The sequence below is a fragment of the Hyaena hyaena genome, unplaced genomic scaffold, assembly GCF_003009895.1.
Source record: "Hyaena hyaena isolate Hyena2069 unplaced genomic scaffold, ASM300989v1 scaffold_1691, whole genome shotgun sequence".
In the NCBI taxonomy this organism is placed as follows: Eukaryota; Metazoa; Chordata; class Mammalia; order Carnivora; family Hyaenidae; genus Hyaena; species Hyaena hyaena.
The window spans coordinates 26,568-52,837 of NW_024082325.1; the positions used below are offsets into that span (position 1 = coordinate 26,568).

The window sequence follows — 26,270 nt, forward strand, 5'->3', positions numbered from 1 at the left end:
CTTTACCAAAATAACACTGCAACAAAATTGTTGATAACAAAATGTGTTGACTTTATTTATTTAATCCTCTCAAATCAGCAGTCTAGTAAGTTAATCATTCAGTTATATCCTTATCAACTTAGATCGCTGGTAAAATTAAAGACTGCATGCAGGCTTTTGGTAAAAAAGGCAAATGTAGACTCTAATAGGGATCTGTTGTTTTTACCTACCCAACATCCACTATTCTTTCAAAGGCACCTCAGTTTCCTGTGGTGAACTGCCTACTCTCCTACTATGGGTCCGTGTGGCACACATGAGGTTGTCACCTACATCTGAGTAATCAAGAGCAGTAGTTTTCCTTCCTGGTTCACAAATGTGGACATAGTCCCAGGCAGACCAAGGACTGTGAGTCCTAGACTTAGCCAGAACTATTAGGCAGGAAACTCTTACTCCAGCCAGATCAGAACACCAAGCAAACCCCTTACAATCAGGTTTTAGTGAAAAGCTTAAAATTACAACAGGGGCATCAGATCTTAAGGTTTAAAACAACAGGGCTTTATCTTTGTAAGATTAAGATGTTACAATGCCATCTCTGAAAATAAATACACACTCACCCCAGAGTCTCCAAAATTATTTTAGAATCTAACCTCTTTCCAGGAAGGAGCAAAATGAAAGCCTTTTTAGTACTCTGACAAAAACTGCCCATTCCTCTCAACATTAAAAATTGAAGGCAATGGTTTAAAGAAAGTAATACATTACTGTTTACATAATATATTTAGAATCATGTGGTTTCTAGTGATTAGAATTTAGTCGTGCCTGGAAAGGAAGAGATGACGGTGGCTGAGAAGCACCTCCCCTCATAAAAATACCTAAATGGTATGCTTAGCATGACTAATATTAAGGACTTAAACACAATACAGTTTTCCTCAGAGGACAGTCTTAGTTTCTAAAGAGCATTCACTTCTGACATCTCAATTCCAGATTTCAGTGGCTGCAGACTGTGTACCTCTGTGCCGCACTTAGGGCACGTAAAGTACATGTCAAATAAGAAACTACTCTTAACACAGTAGTAACAGAAGATATGCTCACATCCTATGGTGTGAGGCATGGTGGGCCACTCTCCGCACAGTGAACACTGTTTGCCGCTGGTGGCTAAAGTACCGTCACTGCTAGGCGTGCCAGTCAGAGGAATATGCCATGAGGATAACTTAGCTTTCAACTTCTGGATATTAATAAGTGGTAAGAGAAAAATCAGAAACTCCGCAAAACCATGCCAGAGAAGTTCCCTATTCATATACTCAAAGCCAACCTCACGTACGTTTTGGGGCTTGCAAAATACAGAATGAATGCCTAGGAGGCGTTCTGTCAAGGTTGCAAACTTGCCCCTCTGAAGGAAAATCAGGAAATTGATCAGCCCACCTAATTTCAAAAGTCCAACCATGATGTTCACACACTGCCTGGCTTTCCCAAATGACGCCAGATGGCGGTTTCGAAACAGGTCGTAGCAGCGCTCCTCCAACCACGTGCCGCCGATTGTACACACAGCATACCACAGCTTCTGATTCTTGCTTGGCGGCTGGTACCGCAGCTTTGGGGAAAAATCATTTTTGTATTGTATATTCAAAACGGATTGTCCCACGGTGGCGTTTTTAGAGTAGATGGTGAAGCGCCACAAGAAGAGCCACAGGAATGCTTTCGCCTCTGGTTCAAAGTGGGCTAACAGCCCTGGCTTAAATCCATGAAAGCACTGAGTAAACTGGGACCAAACCAGCTGCTCCAGGGCCTTGTTCAGTTCAAGTGCATCCAACTGACTTATTCTTAGCACTCTGTTTGTCCTCTTCGTGTTCTCTTCTCCGGAAGCCATGTCTTCTCTGAAGGTCTCTAGGGTAAAGTACAATTAGGGAACATCAGATGTTTGCAAACTCATACCATATCCTCAACTTGCACGTCTGCAGGTGCGGTATACCAAGGACCCAGGGTATGTAGATGGGCTGGCCGGTGTCAAACGGCAGTGAGCGATCACCTCTTACTGCAACTTTCTTCCCTCTCTCCTTTCTTTTACTTTCTCCTTTTATTCTTTTCCTCGCTATTTCTTTTCTTTTTTTTTTTCTTTTTGGACCCTCCTCATCAAAGGAATACCTGATGTAGCAAGTTGCACCTTTTCTCCACAAATTATCTCCAAGTATTCTCCTTGGTCAGATATTTTAGGAGGGAGATCATAAAATCCTGCTAACAGTGATGAAGCTAGATAATAACATGAGTAATGGAGAAATACATGAACTTAATAAATACAGTGAATTCTATGGAATATTCCAACAGACTGTAAGTCAAGACCTCCATTTAACTGCCAGCACTTCTACCTCCAAAGGTCTATTTTTTACAAAGTCATTTAATCTTTCTGAAATATGTTTTATATCCATAAAGGAAGTTAGGAGACAAAATTAAACGCACAATCAAGGCTTATTATGCTACCAGACTATTGTAGAAAATAAATACTAGCACAAAGCAACATAAATGCAAAGATGCTGGTAAGATATTAAGAAGGTACACATCATACCATTTTTTTTAACATTTATTTTTGAGAGAGAGAGAAAGAGAGAGTGTGCGAGCAGGGGAGGGGTAGAGAGAAAGGGGGAAGAGGATCGGAAGCAGGTTCTGCTGAAAGTAGTGAGCCTAATGTGGGGTTCTAAATCATGAACCATGAGATCATGCCCTGAGCCAAAGTCCGACCCTCAACCAACTGAGCCACCCAGGCACCCCCATACAGGTTACTAAGAAAACTATGATGTAAAAATATATACTAGGACCATTTTACAAATACACTAAAGAATATATAGGTGCTAAGGGGTCAAAAATCCCTTAAAGAAACAGAAAAAGATGATTAGTAGTTAGCTAGGTATGACTGACTTATTAAATGACTATTATGTACAAGCCACTCAGTGGCTGCTGTTGTCAAGGAGTGTACAGACCAGTTTAGACATTTTACTTACTATTAAAGAACTGGGAAATCAACTATGACAAGCAATCTATTTCTAAAACGGGCCCTGAACACACGGAGCTTGATCATGCATGATCACATGTCCTTCAAAAGGCCTGGTGTACTAACAGAACACTAGGTTACAGAGAGAGGCAGGTGTCCCACTGAAGTCCACTGTCACCAATGGTGTGACAGTGATCTTGGACAAGTCACTTTACCTAATCTCTGCTTTATTTTTTTTACTTACAAAACTAGGGCCCAGATACACTGACCTCCAATGCCCTTTCAAATTCTGAGTTTTACTAAAAAAAATTAAATGTAATTTGCTAGGAGTTAAAGGACTGAAAGGTACATCCTAAAATAGAGTTTGTAACTCTCGAAAGGGAATATCTTTGACAATTAAAGAGGTTTGCTTGTTTGTTTTGATAATTAAAGAGGTTTTTAAGAGGGATTTTTTTAAATGTTTTTTATTTATTTCTAGGAGAGAGAGAGAGAGAGAGAGAGAGAGAGAGAGACAGCGTGAGCAGGGGAGGATCAGAGAGAGAGGGAGTCACAGACTGAAACAGGCTCCAGGCTCTAAACTGGCAGTCAGCAGAGAGCCCGATGCGGGGCTCGAACCCACGAACCGTGAGGTCATGACCTAAGCGAAAGTCAGACGCTTAACCGACTAAGCCACCCAGGCGCCCCTAAGAGGGATTTTTTAAATTATTCATGGATCCTAGATGACTCAGTGGCAGAGGACTCCATGCTTTAAAAGTTCAGGTACAGAAAGCAAAAGTGCATATGAAATAACAAAATAACAGTTTGTTTAGGGCTGCTTTCCTCTCAAACTAGATATTTGACAAGGAAACTTCAATCCCATGTCATCTGCCTTCTGGGGTGATCTCACCTTTGCCCCATTCCTGCAGCTCCCTCAAAATTCCACATCCTAGAGCTATGGCAGTGGGGGGTTTGCTGCAAGTTCTAGAAAAACCTTGCCTCATACTAGCCAGAAACTACAGGAAAAGAGGGGGTTAGGCCAGAGTTCCTTTTTCTTGTCTCTACAGATTGAATCAATCCTCTTTGCCCCAAATATCTTTCTAATCCATTCACTTCTCTTCCTCTTGCAAGCCTCCTCCTAAATTCTGGCTGCCCTTATCTCTCTGCTGGATTACATCTGATAGGTCCATCCTACCTTTTAGCTTTTTCAGTGCATTACCCACACTGAAGTCTTTTGAACACACAATCTTATGACCCGCAGTCGTTAAGATGCCCCCTTCTCTAGTTCCCTAGTAAACATTTATGGTCTGTTCTCTCCATCTGGAACAGTATGTTCGTGTTCTTTAACAGAAAAACTCAGTTTTCAGTTTTTAAGTACTAAATTTTCAAGGAATGGCTTAGGCATCAATTCCTCTTGACTCCTCAAATTTGGATTGGTGCCTCTTCTAGCTGTTCCCTTAGCACTCTGTTCTTCCACTTTCTGGGCCTTTATGTACTACACACACACACTACTTTTAAATCGTCTATTTCCTCCACTAGAGGATAAAGCCTGTCGCAAAGACGGAGTCTTGTCACAGGTGAACCTTCACAACTCGCACAGTGCCTGGTACACAGAATGTGAGCTACACATATGAGATGAATGGGATAAAGTCAGGGGTAGGTGAAGGATAGAAAAGACAAATTCCTAGCCATCAGCCTTCAAAAGGATTTCAAATGACCGTGTCCAGATGGCTGATTATTACCTATGTCAACATGTTTGTTGAACATCTGCTATTTTCCAGTTTTTGTGTCAGAGCTCGTGATGTAATGGTAGAACCGACAACCGTCTCAATCCTTGCGGAGACTATGATGTAGTGTGGTGGGTGGGGGGCGAGAAAGTATGTGCTAATATAAACTAATAAACAGGCAATAACAGTAAGGTACAATGAGTGATATGCAAGGAGCAATTTGGCATTATTCTTAACACTAGACATCGAAGGTGAGCGAAGGCTTCGTGGAGAGGTACTATGTAAGCAGCTACCTGAAAGCAGTCAGCCTGGGAGAGGAAGGTGAGAAGGCCATTCCAAGGAAAGGGTGAGCAGGTAACAAGGCCTGAAGGTGCAAGGACAATACGCTGGAAAGGAAAGCAGGAGACCAGTGGTAAAGGCCCTCACAGCCAAGTTGGGGAGGCTGTATTTTATCAAGATGTTAATGGGGAGCCACCGGATAGTTTTAAGAAAAGAACTAATCAAATCTGCGTTTTTGACAGCCTGTTCTGGCCATATTCACAATGGATTTGAGGGTGAAAAGACTTGAGGCATAGACACCAGTTACAATGGCTGTTAAATGATTATTAAAGTGATCAATGAGAAAATAATGATGGCCTAAATTATAAAGATATCAGCAGGGCTGGGGAAAAATAGGTATCCTTAAAGCTATAAAGAGGTAGAATTGACACGATTTAGGGAGAAATAAGCCAAGAATAACTGACTTGAGTAATTGGGTGGATGGTAGTCCGATTCTCTGAAATAGGAAACACATGCAGTGATACATACAGGTTTGAAGGGAAAGGTTTTAGCGATCTGACGCTCCCAGGAGACAGCTAGAGTTTGGTAGGCAGTTGTGTGGAGACAGGAGAGAAAATCTGAGTGTAGATTTTGAGTGTGGGAGATTTTGAGTCTCCTAATCTATTTTAAATCTACGCGCTCTAAGTACATGCTAAGATCAGGAAGGCAGTGAACTAAACAAGATCGGTAGATCCTGTCCATTTACCACACACTCAGCTTTCTTTGTAACAATATAATCTAGTTTTCCTGTTCCAGCTACCATGGCTGTTCAATGGTTATGTTCACTGACATCACATCCATCCTTGGGCTTCCAGTCTTCATAGGCTGCAGTCCTCACTTCAGTCCTGTGGTCTCACTGCTCTTCTCCGCTAGTGGTTTCCACACTTGAGCATTTATCGTGATCAGTTGTACTTCTTAGAATGCAATATTTTAGTTTCAGAGTTTCAAATTCAGTAGGCCTGGAATGGGAGCCAAAAATTTGCATTTCTAACAAGTTTCCTGGTGATGTTGAGAATGACTGGGCTGGTCCATTCCAAAGCAAACTTCATAATTTCTTTGGCATATCTATTATCTATATAGCTTCTTGCTGTATGCCAGCTCTCTCACTCATTTCTGTTTAGTTCTCATCCCTATATCCACAGTGGATGCTACAAGTCTTGCACAGGTTCTGGCTTTCCCTTTCTTCGGTTAAAGTAGACCTTGGTGAGATGAGAGACCACTCACTCTATGACCACTGATACATCTTAGACCTGCTAGGTGCTTGGGATGCAGAGATAACAAAACATCCTAGGGCGTCTGGGCGGCACAGTCCAGACTTGATTTCGGCTGAGGTCATGATCTCATGGTTCATGCGTTCAAGCCCACGTTGGGCTCTGTGCTGACAGTGAGGAGCCTGCTTGGGAGTCTCTCTCTCTCACTCTCAAAATAAAAAAATAAACTTAAAAATTTTTTTAAAAAAATTCCTTGTTCTCACTTCAGGACCCTAAACAAGGTCTAGCAAGGGTGACAGGCAAGTAAACAGACAACAAGGGTAGTAACAGTGGTATATGGTATCAAAGGTTCTCAAAGACAATGTATATAACATTTTGAAATTATCTCAGTAGAAAAAGAATTGCAAATCCATGCAAAAAAATCATAAGATTTTTTCCACTTTTTTCTGCCATTTACAAATTTTCTCTAACTTACATCAATTTTGTAATTGAGGAAAAAAACTAGAATAAAAAAAAAACATAAGCAAACCAAAATCCACAAAATTATTTGCCTACACTTACCAAATCACCTGTTTCTTACCTCATCATTACCTCTGGGATGATGTACAAACTTCTCAGACCTAACTTAGTCCAATTCTGTCTCCGGCTCTTTAATTCCGTGCCATCCTTCAATCCTGACTCTGTGCCTTTTCTCATAAACCTAAACCACTTACCTTCCCACCCAACTATCCTCACTGCCCTCAACCTTCTGCCCTTCACATTCTAACTCTATTTCAACTTTTTTTGTGAAAGCTTCATAACTATCTCCAACTCCTATCAATCACCACCTTTAACTCTGGCAGCAATGGTATGTGCCACTCACTTGGGCCCTCAACCACCTGTACTGTGATTTCAGTCACGTCAGTGTGTCTTTTTTCCTTAAACCAGCTAAGGAAAAGTGCCTTATCTTATACTTTTTGCTCAAAGCACCAGCCACCTACATAAGTGACTGATTTCTAGCTCAGTTTTCCTCATGCAAAATTCTACAATCATTCATGGTACATGGGCATATGGCAAATGTGACTTCTCTACTCTACTGTAAGAGTGGCTACAACACTGTACCTTCCCCAGATTTCACATTCTGTGGTCAGCAAGATGATGGAAGCTCTCTGACTATCAAATTAGCCTTGAAAAGCTCTGACCTTACTGCACATGGATGGGAGTCCAACACTACCAGTTCCCTCCTCTTATGTCTCTCACACTCCCAAAATTGGACTGGATAGATCATTTTTTTTTCAGTTGAGTATCAGATGAAATCTATGGCTTATGTTAGAGAACCAGTTGTGCCAATTTATGTATCTTTAAATACTAGAGTCATCGTCAGTTCTGCACTGTGGTTGATGAGTATGTTAATTACAGAGTTTACCTCGAAGATGGGCTCACTGTGGCTGCTCAATAAATCTTTGTTGGATCTATGTGCAATGGAATGAGTAGTTTGGTAGTTAATCAGTGTACTGACTGAATACTGTTGGACAGCATCTAGATGAACTGGATGGTGAGGGAAACCTTCTCTTTTCAGCTTCCTTATATTTAGTGAAAACTGGTCACAGGGAGTGGTTTCTCATAAGAATCATCTATTTCAAATACCTCATTTCTGGAGGAATCACACTTAACATTTAGCAAACACAGGAATTTTTAAAGGCTGCCAGAAAAGGAGACTTAACACACTCTCTAACCAATCCAATATTTAACAATCCTTATTATCGAAAAATTCTTTATCCCTTCTGTTACAGTTTAACTTTTTTTCCCCGTTTCCTCTTTTTCTCCCCAGGCCTGGCCTCAGTGTAGATTAAGAACAGCTGGGCTCGATCTCCTCCCTATGTAATGGACCAAAAGACTATCATTAAACTGTTCTTCAGCCTTTGCTTTTCCAGATGAATAATTTTTCTATTTTTTGTTTTAGGTTTTACTTTCCAACATTTTAGTCATTTTTGTGACTTCTTTTAGTTGTAAACATAGAACAGACACTGTCCATTACACACCAGTTAGTTCAAGTGGAATACCCCTCCTATGCTCTACATTCCTATTTAGGCAACTGTGATAGAGTAGAAAAAAAGCAGACTTAAAACCAATCAGACCCGAGCTCAAGTTCCAGCTTTGTCACTTATTTGCTATGTGTTCTTAAAAAAAGTCATTACCCTCAGATTCTTCAAAAAGTTGGAAATAACAGCTACCACACAAAGTTGTTGAGATTAAACCAGATAATGTTATGAAAGTGGTTTGGAAACTGGAAAGTATTATTATTACTATATTATTGCTTCTTTGGCTAGGGACGGGCATAAGAAGAAAAAGACTGAGTTGTTTTTGGCAAATTTATTTCAAAAGACTGAAACTTTCATTATTACTCATACTAATGCCTCAATAAACCTGTGGTCAAGGAATTTTTTTTCCAGGAAACACTGACTACAAAATCAAAATATAATTGTGGCAGTTAAATAGTGAACATGACATCACTATGATTTGTGCATGTATGGGGACTAGGCAGGGGCAGGGACATGGTTCAGTGGAACTCATCACACTCTTGTATCTTACCTGAAAGGAGATGATGGAGGGGGAATTCTGAGAAAATGGGGATGGGTCCCAGGAGGACGCTATCCCTTGGTTATTTAACCCTTATCAATATGATGATGCCTGTCATCTGGAAGCAAGGACACTTCAGGAATGCATACTGACATCTGACTCAAGGGTACTTTGCTGAACAGGACATGGTACAGACAGTCCAGATGGGCATTCAACCTTGGTTCATCACCAACATGTGACGTTCCATTCCTCTTCCTTTTCTGTCTCCTCTATTGCACACTTATTCTAGAAATGTTGGCTTTACAGAAGGGCAAGGCCCTGAAGAAACTGATAAAACAGAAATAACTAGAAATCCTATCAGTATGATTATATAATCCTCTTCCCTTCACTGCTAAACAACAATAAGTGTCCATAACAGGTGTGAAGCATTGAAAAATGTCATAAACACCTCTGAAAGTCACATTAAGTTATTCTCAATATAATGTAATGAGAGTGTTTTAGTGAATCCTAATTCTCTGACAAGTGGCTCAATTTGACCAACATTTTTTGAGCACTTACCAAATGCCAGGCAATTTCCTAGGTACCAGGAAATCAATCCAAAAACTTAACTCTCAGTTAACTTCCTTTTATTCAAGCATTTTAAAACAAATAGGGTTTATTATGATTAGGACTAGACATTGATCTCTGAAGCAAAGAATGAATCTTGAAATGTGAAGACACTATGAAGGATCACAAAACTCTCCAGGCAGAAAACAAAACAAAACAAAAATGGCATTTAAGACACAAGAACAGGTTGTGTAAATCCCAGAAATGTGCAAGCCATGAAACCTGGCCATTGTTTACGTGGGAGTTACTGGGATGGGTTCCAACATGAGCTGCATCCTTTATTTACTTCCCATCGGTGTGGCTGTACTTGTTACCTACAGGTAAAGAATCAAGTCATCTGCTATGACTAAGCAGAACAAGCTAGCAGGAGAGACTGGCTGAAGACTTAACCCACTGCAAAAAGCCCACCTCAAGGAAATGGCAATGATTTCATAAATGTGAATAATCACTGAAGATAAAAGACAAAACAAGATATATTTTTAAAAGATTAATCTGATAGCAGAATTCAGTAAGACTGAAGAAAATGAAGGCTGCAGTTCATGGAAAACAGTTCTAGGATTCTTGCAACAATGCAAGGCCCTTCACTGAGGTGCTAATAACTTTCTGAACAAGTTAAAGTGATGTAAGAAGTAATCAAAATCAAAAGAAGATTATGGCGCCCTTACATTTTTGAATCAAAAAACGAATCCTTTTTTGGTAAACCAGTACCTTCCTGGCTCTGGCATAATGACTGCCATCCATTCCCAACTAATAGCCAGTCTACTTCTACTTACTTTCAGAAATTCAAGTAAGGTTTAATAATCCCCATGTTATCAGTTTTTGTAGTTTAGTATCTAGATTCACAAAAGTAGGCTCCAATTTGAATAGTTAAAAAAAATTACAATCTTTTTTTTTTTAAGCTGGGATTTTTCAGCATTAAAACAAACACCATCAGATTTAATTCAAATTGATTTTTCCAAATGCCAAAAACAGGCATTACCTTTTCCTATTGTACCATGAAATCTCATTCTTTTAATACACAATTCTATAACTCTTTCCCTTCCCAATCCCCATTTCCCAAACTATACTAGTTTAAGATCTGAAAGGCCAACTCAGGGGGATACATTTATGGCCATGCAAAGGGACTTATAAAAATAATTAAAAGTATAATTGGCACTAAACAATATGTGTTTAGTGAAGGACACTACTATGTTAAAAGTATGTGAAGAAGATGCTCAAGGCAAAGGATAGCATCTACAGGTTAGTGTGATTAACCTGTCACATAAATATGTTTAAGACAAAATGATATAGCACTAAAAACTATTAAAAAGGTCTCCTGCTGACATTTTATCACTAGACATGTCACACTGCTTTTCTTTCATAGAAAAGAAAAAAGAACCCGGATCTCTTAAATAACTTGTCCTTTCCTTTTATGCTTTCCATTCCCCCAAATATAATTTTGTCATCTATATCACATTCCAAAACCAAAACAAATGACTGCATCTCACTAAAGAAGGAAGAGTTTCCACAATATATTTCAGAGCTTTTATTGAGTATAGTACAAATTATGAATGAATATATTTTATTTAAAACATGTTATTGACAGAAACCTATCAATAATAATGTGGGTATTGTCAAGGGCTTGTCAATATTAATGTAATTATGATTAAGGGGATCACATGGATTTTTAGCTATAATACCAAGTAACATCTCCTACATTGCTGCTATCAATATACACATTATTATTGACCTGTTCCGAGACTCTCAGTACTAGATGTATTACCATTAGGCATATTTGTCAATGCATGCTGCCTACAAAAATCCTACATTTAAATTTACTGTAAACTCTGTCAGCAGATACATGTGATTCCCAAGTGATCTCTAAGGTATCAAACCATCTATGCACCCACTGCTAGGCTATCCTTTTTCAGATCCAGAATAACCAACTAATTTTTAGTATGACAATGTTACTGCCACACTATCCTAAAGGTTCTAATAATCAAAACGGATGAGACAATAACATTCATTTTTTCCTTTTAGGTATGAAAACATTTTAAAAGAATGGTTTCATATTATGAGGTTATGTGAATAAACTTCTATAACTGGAGATCGTAAGCTTTGAACCTACACCTTACTATTTTATTTCCTTTGTGTAGCCAGATAGATTTACTGTCCATTGTATTGAAATCAATACTAATAAATGAGACATGCATCAAAGAGGGATTTAACAGGACACCGATTCCCAGAGCACATTTCAAACATGAGCAAAAGGGAAAAAGCTATGACTGCGATCCATTAGGACACCGCGACCTCTGGCACTGTGAATAGGCCTAGAAATCAACAACAAGAAGTTCAAATCCCACTTCTGCCACAGGCTTGCTAAATGACTTGTCACTATTCCATTGTTCCTCACTTTCATCAAATATAAACGAAGTTTCAATAGTTTATAGATAGCCAATGCTATAAATCCCAATTGTGATCTTTGGGGTACAGACAAGACGTGTGAAATTTTAAAATTCTGTTGTGGACACTAGACTTCTAAATTCCTCTTAAATGTAATCCTCATCAAAATCCACACAGGGCTTTTCTTTTGGGAGTAGTAGTGAGTACTCAACAATATGTTTCTAAAGTGTATCTGAACGATAAACTCCAAAATAGCACAAATTGTTCAAAAAGATGAACAATGATAAGTAACTTGTCGTAACAAATGAGGTATATATATAAAAAATATATATATAAATATATAATATATATTTAAAATTAAATATGTAAAATATATAAATTTAATATATATTTTATATATTATTATATTTAGTTAATTATTAAATTATTAAATATATGTTATATATTTAATATATAAAATTTATATATTTATATAAATTTTTTAAATTTGGAAAGGGGAACTCAACTCAAATACTACAATCTTCAAGACTATAGTGAGTCTTACACAATTAAGCACTTTCCCTATTACATTTATAATGTACTTATTCAAGTATCTAAAACTAACAGAAAAGTTTCCCTCTGGTTTTTTCAAACCTTAAAACAGAATTTCCAATACCTTGGCCTAGCTTTACAAATACATTTTTAAGAGAAAAGCATGGCAATCATAATCTTTTCTTTCAGAAAGTTGATACTTTAGAGTCTTTAAGAGAGAAAGCATGTTGTGAAAATAAAGAGCAGATGTTTGAGTGAATATGGGGAAAGAGAGTTCAACTGGTTCTGATTAGTTCTGTATTTTAGTCCACGTTCATCAACAGGCTGTGTGCCTCTGGACAAGTCATTGTACCACACGATACTCTCTAGCAGATAAAAGATATAAAAAATCAATTAAAAAAAATCAACTATGAAAAGTCTACCTACCTAGAATCCTCAAAGAAACTGTTTTAGGAAAGCTGAGAAGAGGAAGAAAAAAATAAAAGAACAGCCATTTCCAACTGTAGAAATGGTAATGTTGAACACGAGTTTGAAAAAGGCTAGAGAAAGTAGAGAAATCAGAACAGAACATGTAAGACAAAGACATAATCATAGAAAAAAAATAGCAAAGCATTATGGAAGATACTCCCTACCAATTTATGAGTTTAAAACTGTGGCAAATATATACCATTTACCAGTTATCAAGTTCTACTAAGGAACTATCATAGCTAAGTATCCTTTGCAAAATTAAATATTAAATCATTTAATCCTTACAATATGAATCAAAGAAGTACTTTTATCATTTATGTTTTAAAACAAGGAAACTGAAGCACAGAGAGAGAGCTTTGCTGACTTGTGTAAAATCACACAACTAGAAGGGGCAGAGCCATGCTCTCAATTAGTGTCTTCTACTGACAAGGTGGTGACAGGCCTAAAAGATGAACATAAACACTTTAGGAGCACAACACGACATCAAGTAGGGCTATTTTAAAGGCTAAGAACTATTAAGAGCACAGGCATGAACTATGGCAGAAATTACAATCCAAGGATGAACAAAGAACCACATGAAACTCATGAAACAACTAGATCTTTAAGTACTGTATAAATTTAGAAAAAGGCTTTAGAACCTAAGAAGAGAATTTTAAATGACTTTCAAGTTACTGGCATACACGTTTAATTGCATATTTTATGGCATTCAAGACAATATGGAAATATCCACAAACGAACAGAGGTATTGTTAGCAATGGAAAAGGAGGAAGTATCATGGGATACATTATTATGTGCAAGGCATTATGTTTTCTTTACATTCTTTATCTTATTTAATCCTCATCACACAGTAAATACTATCATGTCCATTTTAAGAAGACAAAAGTTAGGTTAAGAAGATTAACCACCTGTTTAAGGTCAGACTGACCATCAGTAACTTTCTGGTAAACACCAGAGGAACTGGGGAACACACAAGGGAAGTTAGTAAGTAGTCTGGATGTGCGGTAAACTTGGAACAAATTCAATCCCGCAGAGCTCAAAGCAAATTTTTTCTCCTCATGATCATTCGCAAGACCAGACTGCCGGTCAAGCTCTCAGGACTGTTAAATGGGGAAAGAAAATAAAGGAATGTGGTAAAGTTGCCCGTGTTGCCTGGGATGCATCTCGTCTACAATCTCTCTCCCTGACTCTACACATGTGGACAGAGAACCAAAGGGACTGAATGTCAAATCTGAACAAAGGAAATATGTGGGTGAAAAAAATGAGGCGCGAACATTCATTTACCTGTTATGAACACACACTGCATGCAAAGCAGAGGCAATGCCGATTCATCTATTACTAGAAGGGAGCGGTTACGCATAATCAAAACAGAACTACTCTTCAGTTCTTGGGTTTTTTTGTTTTAATAATAGTAAGGGGGAAAGACAACTTGAATGACATTTTATCTCACCTTATTGACAGGCAGTTAAGAAGGGAGAGCTCTGGAAAAAAAAGGAAAATATATTAAATAGAGTAAAAAGCAATACAGAAAAGGGTGTTTTAATTTTATAGACGGTAAAAGGTTGAAAAGTTGATGATCAGTGCACAATGGAAGGGCAGAGTGTGCTACCCGTCTTTTCCCGGCCTCCCCTTCCACGCAGAGAAATGACGGTGCTGGTATTTGCATGGGGCAAATGGAGCAGGACAGAGCTTTTCTCCAGAGGTTTCTTCCACATTCCAAAGGAACTGAAGAGGAACATGGAATGTTTAGAAACTGCTATCATTTCACAGGAAGGAGATAAAGGGGACATCCAATTTGCTTCTAAGTTGCCCAAGATAATCAGGGAGGAAAAAAAGGAGCAAGTGATTCAGAGCATAACTTTTGTCCAGAAATCAAGATTGTGCATATGCCACACATTTTCCTTATGCTACAGGAACTTGAGCACAGTGGAGTGCAAAAGAGAAAGACAATTTAAAATTACTTGATGCTCTGAGGAAAACACGGGGCTAGGACTCAAAACGTAAATTTACTCGTGATGTCATGTTGGCCAAGACTGTTAACATCTTTAAGATTTGGGTACTGAATATGTAAAGTGGAAAATACCCACCCTCCCCTATTGCAAAGAGTCTGATGAGCTTCAAAATTGAGCAAAAATTTTGTATTAAAATACAACAACAGTAGGAGGAAGAGAGAAAAATAAAGAATTATGATTCTGATCATGACGAATTACATTTGAAATTTGTACTTATTAAACAATGAGACAATACAGACGTTTGTGGCTTTTAGTAACGAATTAATCATGAATTTATCTTTTAGTATTTAAAAAACTGTACAAATCGAATGAATGCACATTGGATACAAATGAATAATTACCCTAAGAAACAGAATCTTAATGCTAGAAGGAAAGGCAGCTCATCTCCTCTAAGATACAACTGAATTTAATTTTCTTAACTGAAACATTGTTTTTCAAACAGAACACATAAAAATAGCTGCTCTTGTAAAATACAGCTGAGAGTCGGCTTGCTTTGTACTGTCCCCTGCGTGGCTCCAGGAAATTTCTACAGGAATTCTTCTACAGAAGAGATTTAAAACCACGGATTGACTGATACCCATAATTTCTAAAAATGAATAGAATAAGGCCAGAAGGTAGGGCTGGTCAAACGAAACCAGAGTCAGAACTAGCGTTTAATTCTCTTGACTTAGTCTAACATTCTCTTTACTATGTCCTGTTACTTCCATTTTCTTCCTTTTTTTCTTTTTAAGGGGGGAGGACATATACATATGTGTATATATATGTATATATATAACATATCATACGTAATATATGATATAGAAATGATATGTTACATATATGTGTAATATAGAATATGTGTATATAAAAGTTCTTTTTATTGACTTTGTAAGTAATTCCATTATCTCTTTTCTTTCCAATCTCCTTCCGACTCAAGACCATTAAACTCTAATATTTCTGGATACAAGTAATTGGTAATATGGGCATATCAGACAGAAGATAAAGTGAAAAAGAAGTCAGCCATCCCAAGTTTATTTTGTTCAGGTTTAACTAAAGTTAATACATTAGGGGAAGATGTTTAGACTGCAAATTGTAGTGTGGATACAGTTTCATCTCCCTGTAATTACCTGAAATTGTTAAGCTAAACAATTCTCAAGGGGCATCGCAGGCTACCAGAACGTGTTAGATGTGAACATTCAACAACTTGGTTTTGTGAAAAGCCCTTTCATTAAATGTGATGTTTTGGAAAATGGGACCTAAAGAAATAAAGAAACAATGACTTCTACTTTACGTACCAGGAAAAAATGTCAATTATTCTCACAGTTACCAGAAATCAGCGTTATATATAACAAACTCATTGCAAGCAATTACTCAAGAACATTCGCGACAGCTCTTCCTCCCCAAGAAAATTAAAATTACTTCGAAGTTCACAGGCTTCCAAAAATGTCAGAAACAAACATACTCAACTTACTTTAGTACCAAATACAACACTTTACATGAGCCATCCGATATAAGCAGTTTGAACAGTGCATAAACCTTAAGCCATTCGTAAGGAGTTAAATCTCACCACCGCCAACTGAGCGGAAGATTTCGAAGTGTCTTAGAAAGTCACCTCGTGGAAGGCGCAGGAACTCAAGCCTAGCTGTGCTTGTCTTTTTTCTTTTTCATGGTGCGATTCTAAGATTATTTTTAGGAGCTCGGGCTTGCTTCATTGCTTTTCCCAAAAGTCACCCTTTGATTTGCTTTTTCCCGAAAGACAGGGAGCCAACAATCAGGGAAACTGAAGCTAAGGGCGACAGAGACGAGGTCGTGCAACTCCACGCCCTCCCGGCTGGAACCAAGACCTCAGGTTTGCGCTCCGGTTCTCTCCGGCAGACACTGACCTTGCGAGTCTGCGAAACGCCCCGGTTCCACGTAACTTTTTCTGAAACATTCTCTGAGAAGCCTGACTTCTGGCAGAACCTGGATTACCCAGGCTTCCGGAACTCGCGGGCTTCCGGAGCGACGCAGGACCCGGAAGTGTCTGAGAAAAAAGAGGAAATTAAACCAAGGAGAACTAAGCTTTACAGCCCCGCGGAAGGCCGGGGAGGGCCCAGCGAGGCGAACGCCGGCGACCCGAAGGGCCGAAGGGCCGAAGGGCCGAAGGGCCGAAGAGCCGAAGGAGACACCCGCGCGCGGTGATTGGTCGGCGCGCCATTCGGAGGAAAACGTATCTGATTGGCAGGACAGTCGCGAACCCGTCAGCCCCGGGTCGGAGCCGCGCGCGTGAAGAGGCCTCTGTGTCGAGAGGCCGCGGGGAAGCCGGGGCTCTCGGAGGGCAGGATTTTTCCCTGCCCTCGGACGCCGCGGCGTGCCGCCCGACAAGCGCCGCCGAGTGGCCGCGGGGCTCCTCGGCGCCTGTCGGGCTCTGCAAGCCCAGGTGGAGGGCTCGCTGCGGGACGGCCTCGGGGGTGGGGGGTCGGGCTCTGCAAGCCCAGGTGGAGGGCTCGCTGCGGGACGGCCTCGGGGGTGGGGGGTGGGGGGGGAAGCCCCGCGGCGGGGGGCGGGGCGGCACTTTCGGGGCTGGGGCAGTTTTGTGGCGCGTGCGTGCCGAGGGCGGGTAGCGCGGGGAAGGCTGGCAGCCCCGTCTGGTTGGCCGTCGGTCTGCGCAGCCGCGGCCCGAGAGGCCCGGCCGGCCGGCTGGACGCGCTCGCACCTTGAGGGGAACCTGCCCTGGGCGCCGGGTCCGTCTGAATCTTCCAGGAGCTCCACTAAACACTGACGAGCCAGGTCGCCCGCCCCTGAGTAACTGAGTCAGAATTTCCAAGACTGGGGCCTGAGGGGAGGTATTTTTTTGAGCTTCACCAGACAATTATGTAGCTGCGTGAATTTCCACTGCCTACTGATTCTGTGGTGTGGATAGCAGAGTTTGCTGGAGGGTTTGCTCTACCTGAAGACAGGTAGGTAAACCTTCCTGCACGTAGTAGGTCTTAAGAACGTCGTAGTTGTTGCCTCACCCCTCCGACCCCGGAGCACACGGTCCCCCGACGGCTCTATCTGTACATGTTCGAGAGTGTATCCTGCCTGTAGAAGCAGTGTTAAAAGAAAGCTTTTCATTTCATCTTAAATAACTTTTCTGTGGAACAGTTAGTCACTCAGTAGGAAACATGAACAAAAGAACATTTATTAATGAATTTTAATACCGTTCAAGTGCACTTTTACATTCAAGGGATACAATTTAACATCAAGTATGCCTGCAATATGGTCTTCCATACGCTAAGGAAATCTTGGAAAAAACAGCCCCAAGGAGGAGGCGTTGACGGTGTCCTGAATGAGTTAAAAGGGAAAAAAAAAAGTCCTTCCCGGGGCGCCTGGGTGGCTTGGTCGGTTGAGCGTCTGACTTTCGCTTGGGTCATGATCTCGCGGTTCGTGGGTTCGAGCCCCGCGTCGGGCTCTGTGCTGACTGCCAGCTCGGAGCCTGGAGCCTGTTTCAGTCTGTGACTCCCCCTCTCTCTCTGACCCTCCCCTGCTCACGCTGTCTCTCTCTCTCTCTCCTAGAAATAAATAAAAAATATTTAAAAAAAAAAAAAAGTCCTTCCCATCACAGAAACCCACAGTACTGATGAGGAAGAGTAGGAACTGCAAGTTCATAGGGAATGCAGTTCACTTAGGCATAGGAGGGGAGGCTTCTAGAGCTGCAGTTGCCCTATGTAGTAGCCCCTAGCCACCGCAAATGTAGGGAGGTGGAATCGAGGTCTGTGTAAAATGCACACGGGATTAGGAAAGGAGGTAAACCATGTCAATTGATACTGATTACATGTTGAAATGAGAGTGTGAAAATTTAAAATTACGTATATTGCCTGTGTTATATTTATGTTCAATAGTGCTGTTCTGGGGGATAAGAAAATCTTTTTGAAGAAGACCAAGGGTTTCATTAGCAATTGTGAAGGTTCGAGGCAGCCAGGTTGTACTTCTCAGGTAGACCAGCAGAAAACACTGCATTGAATTTTTATGGAGGTGGGAAAAGAGAACCCTCCAAAAGAATACTATAGATGACATGGTGGGAAAGCAAGTTCTAATTCATGGAACTGTATGTCTGTCATGTGAACATCACAATAGCTGTTGATAAGAACACATGTACCACGCTGTCAAGATATTTGAATTATGTTTAATGAATCCCACTAAGGATGTGAAACTGTAGAACATTTGAGGTTTTTGTTGAAAATGCTTAAGCCCCAAGTTTTGTCATTTAACCTCTAGATAAAGTATACTTCTTTGGTTTGCCGGGGATCTAGTAAGCTGAGGTTTCAGGGAAGCTTTATTTCCAGGTTTCTATACGTACTTTAAAAATATATTTGTTTTTCACTCATTTATTTAACAGAAGCCTGCTGGGGGCCAGGAGTATTGCTCATCAGTGTTCATATCAAGGTGAACACCCAGACCTGGCCCTTATGTTCTTGGAGCTAATAAGTAGCGATTCAGAGACAGTGAAAAAGTAGATAACCCAGGCATAGTGTATTTGGCATGTAAGTATTTTACCTCTGTAAATTCAGCATGTTAATTGTTTAAACCTAGAATTTATAAATCCCTGCCAACATGTTAATGAAGAGTCTTATTAGGACTTGGCCTTGGGCTTAAAAACGTATCAGTAAAAAATCAGAGTATAGTTAATCCATCCATTAATTATGAGAACTTGAAGAAAAAAAGAGAATATTTCTTTAAATATGAAGAGAAGGTGAGAAGAATTATAATAGCATCTTATTTATGACTTCTAGCCTTTCAGCAACTTTTATGTTCTAAAGAATTTAATAATAGAAATGTAAAGGAGACATTGATTTATGCCCCTAACATAGTTTAAAATTGCTGACTTTAAAAAGTTAAATCCATTTTAGCATATTACATAGTTCTTAAATCAATATATTTGAGTCTTTTAGGAAAAAGTTAAGCATAGATCTTATGTTTTCTACTGCTGCTGTAACAAATTACCACAAAGTTAGCAGCTCAAAACCACACCAATGTATGGTCATACAGTTCTGTAGTCATAGGTCAACTCAGATCTCACTGGGCCAGAATCAGTGTATCTACAGGTCTGTGTTTCTTCCTACAAGGTAGAGGGAAGAATTTGGTGTTTTGTTCATTCAGGATGGCCAAATTCAGTTCCTTGCTCTGGTAGGTCCCTGGTTCCTTGCTGGCTGTCAGCTGAGGGCATGTTCCCAGCTTCTACAAGCTATCCATGTTCTTTGGCTTGTGGCCCTTTCTCTCCTTCTTCAAAACCAGCACTGCTTGTTTGGAAGCTTCTCATCCTTCTGATTTCTGTTACCTTTTCTTGAGTTGCTTTCTCTCTAATTGCAGTCTTTTAAGAATCTAATTAGATTGGGCTACCTAGATAATCTTGGATAATCTTTCCATCTCAAAGTACATAACCTTAATTACAGGGGGCAAGTCCCTTTTGCCATTGTATGATGGCATGTTTATGGGTTCCAGGGGTTAGGGCATGGACATTTTGGTGACCATTATTCTGCTTACTGCAGGTCTTAACTGAGGCCATGTGGTATATATGCCATTACGTACCAGTATTCTCAGCATCTAGGATAGAATAATGTTAATAATAACAGGTACATTTTATGGGATGTGTAATATGTTCTAGGTACTACTCTAAACTTTTTCTACATTTACGCATTTAGTCCTCAGAAATGCCCTAGGAGACATGTATTATTATTATCTCCATTTTTAATTAGGAAAACAGTTGTGGAGTAGGGAAGTCACTTGCCTAACATCTCATCTCACAGCTATTAAGTGGGGAAATGAGGATTTGAACTTACACGGTCTGGTCCAGAGCCTCTTCATGCTTTGTACTACAACATAGTAAAAATAATTTCTGAATGTCTGGATTTACTAAGCATGCTTAATGATATAGTGATGAGTGCAGGATTTCGTGTCATAATGTCTGGACTCAAATTCTACCCTTACCAGTTACTGGATGACCCTGGACAAGTACTCAACCTCTGCGCATCTCACTTAACAATAAACTGAATTAATAAAAACCCTTGAGGATTAAATCAGACCCTATATGTGTATACTTAGAACAGTGCCTCCATGTAGTAAGCTATTGCTAGCTATAATTATTGTTGACAATTCAACTTTTTTTTTTTAAGTTTATTTGAGAGAGGGGGGATGCATGCACTTGTACGTGCACATGAATGGAGGAGAGGCAAAGATAGAGGGAGAGAGAGATAACCCTAAGCAGGCTCCACACTATCAGCACGGAGCCCCATGCAGGGCTTGATCTCACAAACTGTATCTTCTTTGTCTGTAAAACAGGGATGGCAATAGTAACCTCTTTTAGGGCTAACAGATCAAATGATTTAATGTTTCTAAGGTGTCTATAATAGTGTCTACCATATAGCAAATATTCTAGAAATGTCTGCAGAATAAATACCATTATTTATATTCTCATTGCTTTTGATAATAGCTAATCTCTTTAAATACAGTGATTGTAAAAAAGTGGCCCAGAGTTTTATGATTGTGATATTTAGATATTTTTAACTTTCAATGATTTTTAATATCTTACCTTATAGAATGACCATATATATTCATTAACCATTTAGAGAGCACTGTGTATGACTCCTCTCATGAGTAACTCACATACTTTCTCTTTGTATTATTTTTCTATGACCTGATATAATATAACAAATTAACACAAACTTACTGCTTAAAATAATATACATTTGTTACCTTATGATTCTGTAGACCCAAAGTCCAACACTGATCTCACCAGGCTAAGATCAAGTTGTCAGCAGAACTACATTCCTTCCTTGAGACTCTCAGATAGAATCCATTTTCTGGTCTTTTCCAGTTACTAGGAGGTGTCCGCATTCCTTAGCGAGTGGTCCTTTTTCTCCATCTTCAAAGCCAGCAGTGTTGTATCTGTCTGACCAATCTGCAGTTGTACCTCTTTCTCTGACTGCAGGCAGGGAAGGCCTTCTGCTTGTAAGGATTTCTATGATAAGAATTAGGTCCACATGGATAATCTAGGGCAATCTCCCATCTCAAGGTCTTTAAGTATATTTGCAAAGTTCTGTGTTTGCCATGTAATTTATTCACAGGTTCTGGAGAGAGGGTTGGTTCAGGTAAGGGCATTTTTAGGGGACCATTATTCTGCCTACTGTACCCTTGTACTGTAAAATGAATTACTGCTAAAGGGTATACAGGTTGTGTTTCCCGAAAATGGAGACAGTATTAACTAACGTGAGCAGATGTGTGGGTATCATTTATCATTTATTCCTCAATGATTGGTGAGAGCCATATACACTTAGCAGAGTTTTAAGGCACTGCAGGGCTCACTGATCAATGTCCTTGTTTTTAAGGACTTTTATATAGTAAGTAAATTCAAACCGTTGAATATTTGTTAGAGGCTAATATAGATTTAAAACTCTATACTGCATTTCAGATACATTAGTCTCATTTAATTTCTGCCATAACTTTATAACATGTGGTAGGCAGCCTAAAGATGACCCGCAATGATTCTGACTGCTAGCATTCATGACCTTATGCAGTCTGTTTCTTTGAATGTGGGCTGGACCTGGTGACTCTCCCAATAAATGGAGCAGGACAATGGCAATAAGATACTGTTTCTGGGATTAGGTTATAGAAGACAGTGACTTCTGTCTTGCTGATAGTCTGTTTCCCTTTTACCAGCGTGTTTTGATGAGTAAAGTTACAATGTGGTGTATTGCCTTATTCAGAGGCTGACATGTCAGGGAACTGAGGGTGCCCTTCAGCCAATAGCCACGAAGTAACTAAGGCCTTTGGTCCAATAGCAGATGAGTAACTGAATCCTACCGAGTACCAAAGCATACACTTAGAAGTGGACCTTCTTTAATTGAGCCTTGAGATGATGGCAACTCCAGTGAATACTTTGTTTGCAGGCTTGTGAGCTATCCGGCGCCAGAGAGCACTGCTACGCCATCCCCAGATTCCTGACCTGGGGAACTTAGGATATAAGAAACATTTCTTTAAGCCATTATGTTCTGGGGTAATTTGTTATGTATCAATACATAGCTAATACTAAGATATTAACACTGATCTAGTACAGATGAAGAAAAAAGAATTGGCATGATAAGGCAACTTTGTAGATCTCCTTGTTGTTAGTGAAAGCTCTTTCTATCACAAATAATGATGATGATAATAACATTAAAATTAGAGTATTGGTAGTAACTTGCATTTATTGAGCACTCACTAGGTGTTAGCACTTTTCAAATAATTTTTTGTAGGTCATCTTAGATTTTACATCAACTCTATGAGGTAGGCACTATAATGATTTCATAACTATTGACATTGGAGCATGGAGGGGTTAAAGTATATTCCCAAGATCCCCAGTTAACGTTTTGGTGGAATGTGAACCCAGGTTGTATGACTCTAGAGTTTTCACTCTTTTTTTTTTTTTTTTTTAAATTTATTTCTAGGAGAGAGAGAGAGAGAGACAGCGTGAGCAGGGGAGGGCCAGAGAGAGAGGGAGTGACAGACCCTGAAACAGGCTCCAGGCTCTGAGCCGGCAGTCAGCACAGAGCCCGATGTGGGGCTCGAACCCACGAACCACGAGATCACGACCTAAGCGAAAGTCGGACGCTTAAGCGACTAAGCCACCCAGGCGCCCCTTAGAGTTTTCACTCTTAACCAGTTGTACTACAGATATTCCTCAACTTCCGTTAGGGTTCTGTTCTGATAAACTCATTGTAAGTTGAAATTATCCTAATTCAAAGATGCATTTAATCCATGTAACCTAGCAAACATCATAGCTTTGCCTAGCCTGCCTTAAATGTGTCCAGAACATTTATATTAGTCCACTGTTAGGCAAAATCATCCAACACAAAGCCTGATTGATAGTGAAGTATGGATGTTTCATGTAATTTATTGAATACTGTCTTGCAAGTGAACAACAGAATGGTTGGGTGGGTGTAGAATGGTTGCAAACATGTTGGCTGTCTACCCTGGTGATTGCCTGCCTGACTGCAAGCTGTGGCTCACTGCTGCTGCCCAGCTTCATGAGATGTTGCTAGCTCAGGGAAGTTCCAAATTCAAAATTTGAAGTACAGTTTCTACTGAATGTTTAATGTTCTCCCACCATCATGAAGTCAAAAAATTTTAAGTTTGAACTGTAGTGAGTCAGGGACTATTTATTAATTATTCCTTCAAGATCTGTGTTATAAGGCAAAAGGCTATGGATGTAGCAAGAAGAAAGGGGAAGACTCCAAGAGTTTATCAGCAGCAGGGTTATCCTGATCAGGGTGCTAGGGAGTGCTAGGGTGCTCGGGGCCATCTGATCTGACTCCCGTAGGCTGGGTAGGATTTAGGCTTGTGGCTGTTAGAGGAAGGAGTGTATCAAATGAGCAGAAGAGGTGGAAAAGCATGAGACACAGATGAGAAAACACCACCTCACAGTGTCTAGAGCTGGGGCAAGATGAGGAACAGTGGGAGATAAAATTAGAACGGTAACTTGGAGCCTGCTTACAGTTATGTAAAAGATTATGAATATTTTTTGTAAAAAAATGATTCTTGAGTTTTTTGATTAGTAGTTGAAATCAACTACACTTTAGTTTAAACTATACAACCTAACTATTATAGAGATAATATGCTGGAGTTTGAAATATGGAGAAATCTGATTGCATTGTATGAAAATAATGAAATTCAGTTCCAGTGAAATGAAAAAAAAATATAGGAATGCACATAGAACATTTTGTGTGATTAAATTTCTTCACACTTTCAAATATGTGTTCAGTTTGTATTTAGTTTCAGTAAAACTGCATGAATATCAAAATTTGCAAACCTTTTTTATTTCCTTGGAAAAATAAAACTATTAGTGGTTACATTCAAAGCACGTTAAGTATTTCACTAAAAATAGAGCACATAGAAATAAAAAAGAGTCATTATGATTGTGTTTTCAATTACCTGGGAGTGGACTTTAAAAACAGTACTATGGAAGAAAGTCATATAAAACACGGCTGAAAATATTATCCTCTCTTTTCCTCAAAACATCATTCAAGTTCACTAGATGGAAATTTAATTTTGTGAGACGTCTGTACTGTTCAAATTTGTTTATGGTGTGAGCTTTCAATTTAGACAATTTATCATTACTTGGAGAGAAACTTTTTCTCTTAAGCCAGATTGAGTTTCCTTTCCAGGGAATAGATGAATCCAGGAAAAATGTTTCCATAGCTCATACCTAGCCAAAAGCAGTGGCCATGGAGGAACGGACTGCTCATTGAATAATGACAAAAGGAAAATATGTGTTCTCTTTCCCCATAGTGTCTCTGTGTCCTTGACATGTCTCAGAAATCTCAAATCCATAGTTTCAAGAAGATTACATTTTTATTCTTAAATTTTGGGTTTGAACTTCTGTTTCACAACAGTATTAAGCAGGTGATTGCACGTATGAAATACATAGAGAGGCCTGACTTTGATTTGTCTCTGACAGTTGTGTGACCTTTGGATGGTCTCTTAACTGTCATGAGTCTCAGTTTGTTAATCTCTCATCTGTTTGATGTGTCCTCTAAGATTTCTTTTTGTTTTAATGGATTAGGATTCTGAAGGACAATTCTGTATGACTGCAGTTTCAAGCAAATTCTATACTTACACATGTGAGCCTCTATGCTGCTCCATGTATTTTTTGAAGCCCTCCTTTCTATGTCTGCACATTTTCTGCAATAACATAATTACATCCATGAGAGAGGCTAAGTCCTAAATACTTAGCCTAGCCCCAGTTTGGCTCCTCTTCTTGTTATTTTTGATCTCATAATTTAGGAGAGGATACTCCCTCCACCTCTCAGGCAGACAAATTCTATAGCAGCCCTAGAGGAATAAGCTTGAAGTCATTTCCATGTAAAATCTCTCCCTTTTCTTCATGTATTTAAGTATTTGTACTGTATATCTTACTGCTATAACAGAGGAAGTCAGAGAGTAAAAGAAAAAATATGGCAATAATTCAACCTGACACCATTAAACTTTGCAACCTCAGCATCTAGTGCATCGCCTCATCCCCAGCTCAACTCCCAGCCCAGAAGGATTGGAGTGACTCTTAGAGGCAGGGAATTTCTTCAAAAAGAAGCCTTGGAAACCATGATAAGGTGTTCCAAACAAGAGCTATTCACTCATTACATCAGAGTTTCAGGACCGGTCTGCAGTCAATATTCTTCTATACCTCAAAAATGTAGGAAGTAGAATAAAGATTTATGTAGGTGTGTGGGGATTTCACATGATTTCTAAACAGTCTGGGAAGCATCCAGAAGTCCTGATTCTCTTGGATTTCTGAATTTGTGCATTGTTTCTCCCATGACTCATTTTAGAAGGATCTAATAACTAAACATTGCTCTTGATTATCTCTGGGTCATAGAAATCCCCTGAAGGTTGGATAAGGCAAAGCTGTTGGGTTAAAAGAGCTGGCCTGGAGTTAAGGAGACTTGATCTCTTGTATCTACCTTCTCTGTTGAGCTGAATGCCCTTGGGGAAAATGATAGAAGTCCCAAGGGCCTCACTACCACATGTGAAAATGAAAAGCATGGGCTGGACA

The 26,270-nt window shown here is 39.5% G+C and overlaps 1 protein-coding gene across 2 annotated transcripts; it reads right to left on the reverse strand.

Annotated features, from left to right (window-relative positions):
- Positions 1-27: 27 nt before the first annotated feature.
- On the reverse strand, positions 28-16,727 carry PEX2 (peroxisomal biogenesis factor 2). Of its 2 annotated transcripts, XM_039224612.1 has the most exons (3): positions 16,609-16,698; positions 14,185-14,215; positions 28-1,860 (listed from the first exon to the last, which is right to left on the reverse strand). In XM_039224612.1, exon 3 carries the CDS (start codon positions 1,841-1,843, stop codon positions 926-928), a length of 918 nt encoding a protein of 305 aa, XP_039080543.1. In that variant the 5' UTR covers positions 1,844-1,860; positions 14,185-14,215; positions 16,609-16,698; the 3' UTR covers positions 28-925. The 2 variants fall into 2 exon arrangements, with proteins under 2 accessions (XP_039080543.1, XP_039080544.1); XM_039224613.1 differs by lacking the exon at positions 14,185-14,215 and having other exon boundaries at positions 16,609-16,727.
- Between the last annotated feature and the right edge of the window lie 9,543 nt (positions 16,728-26,270).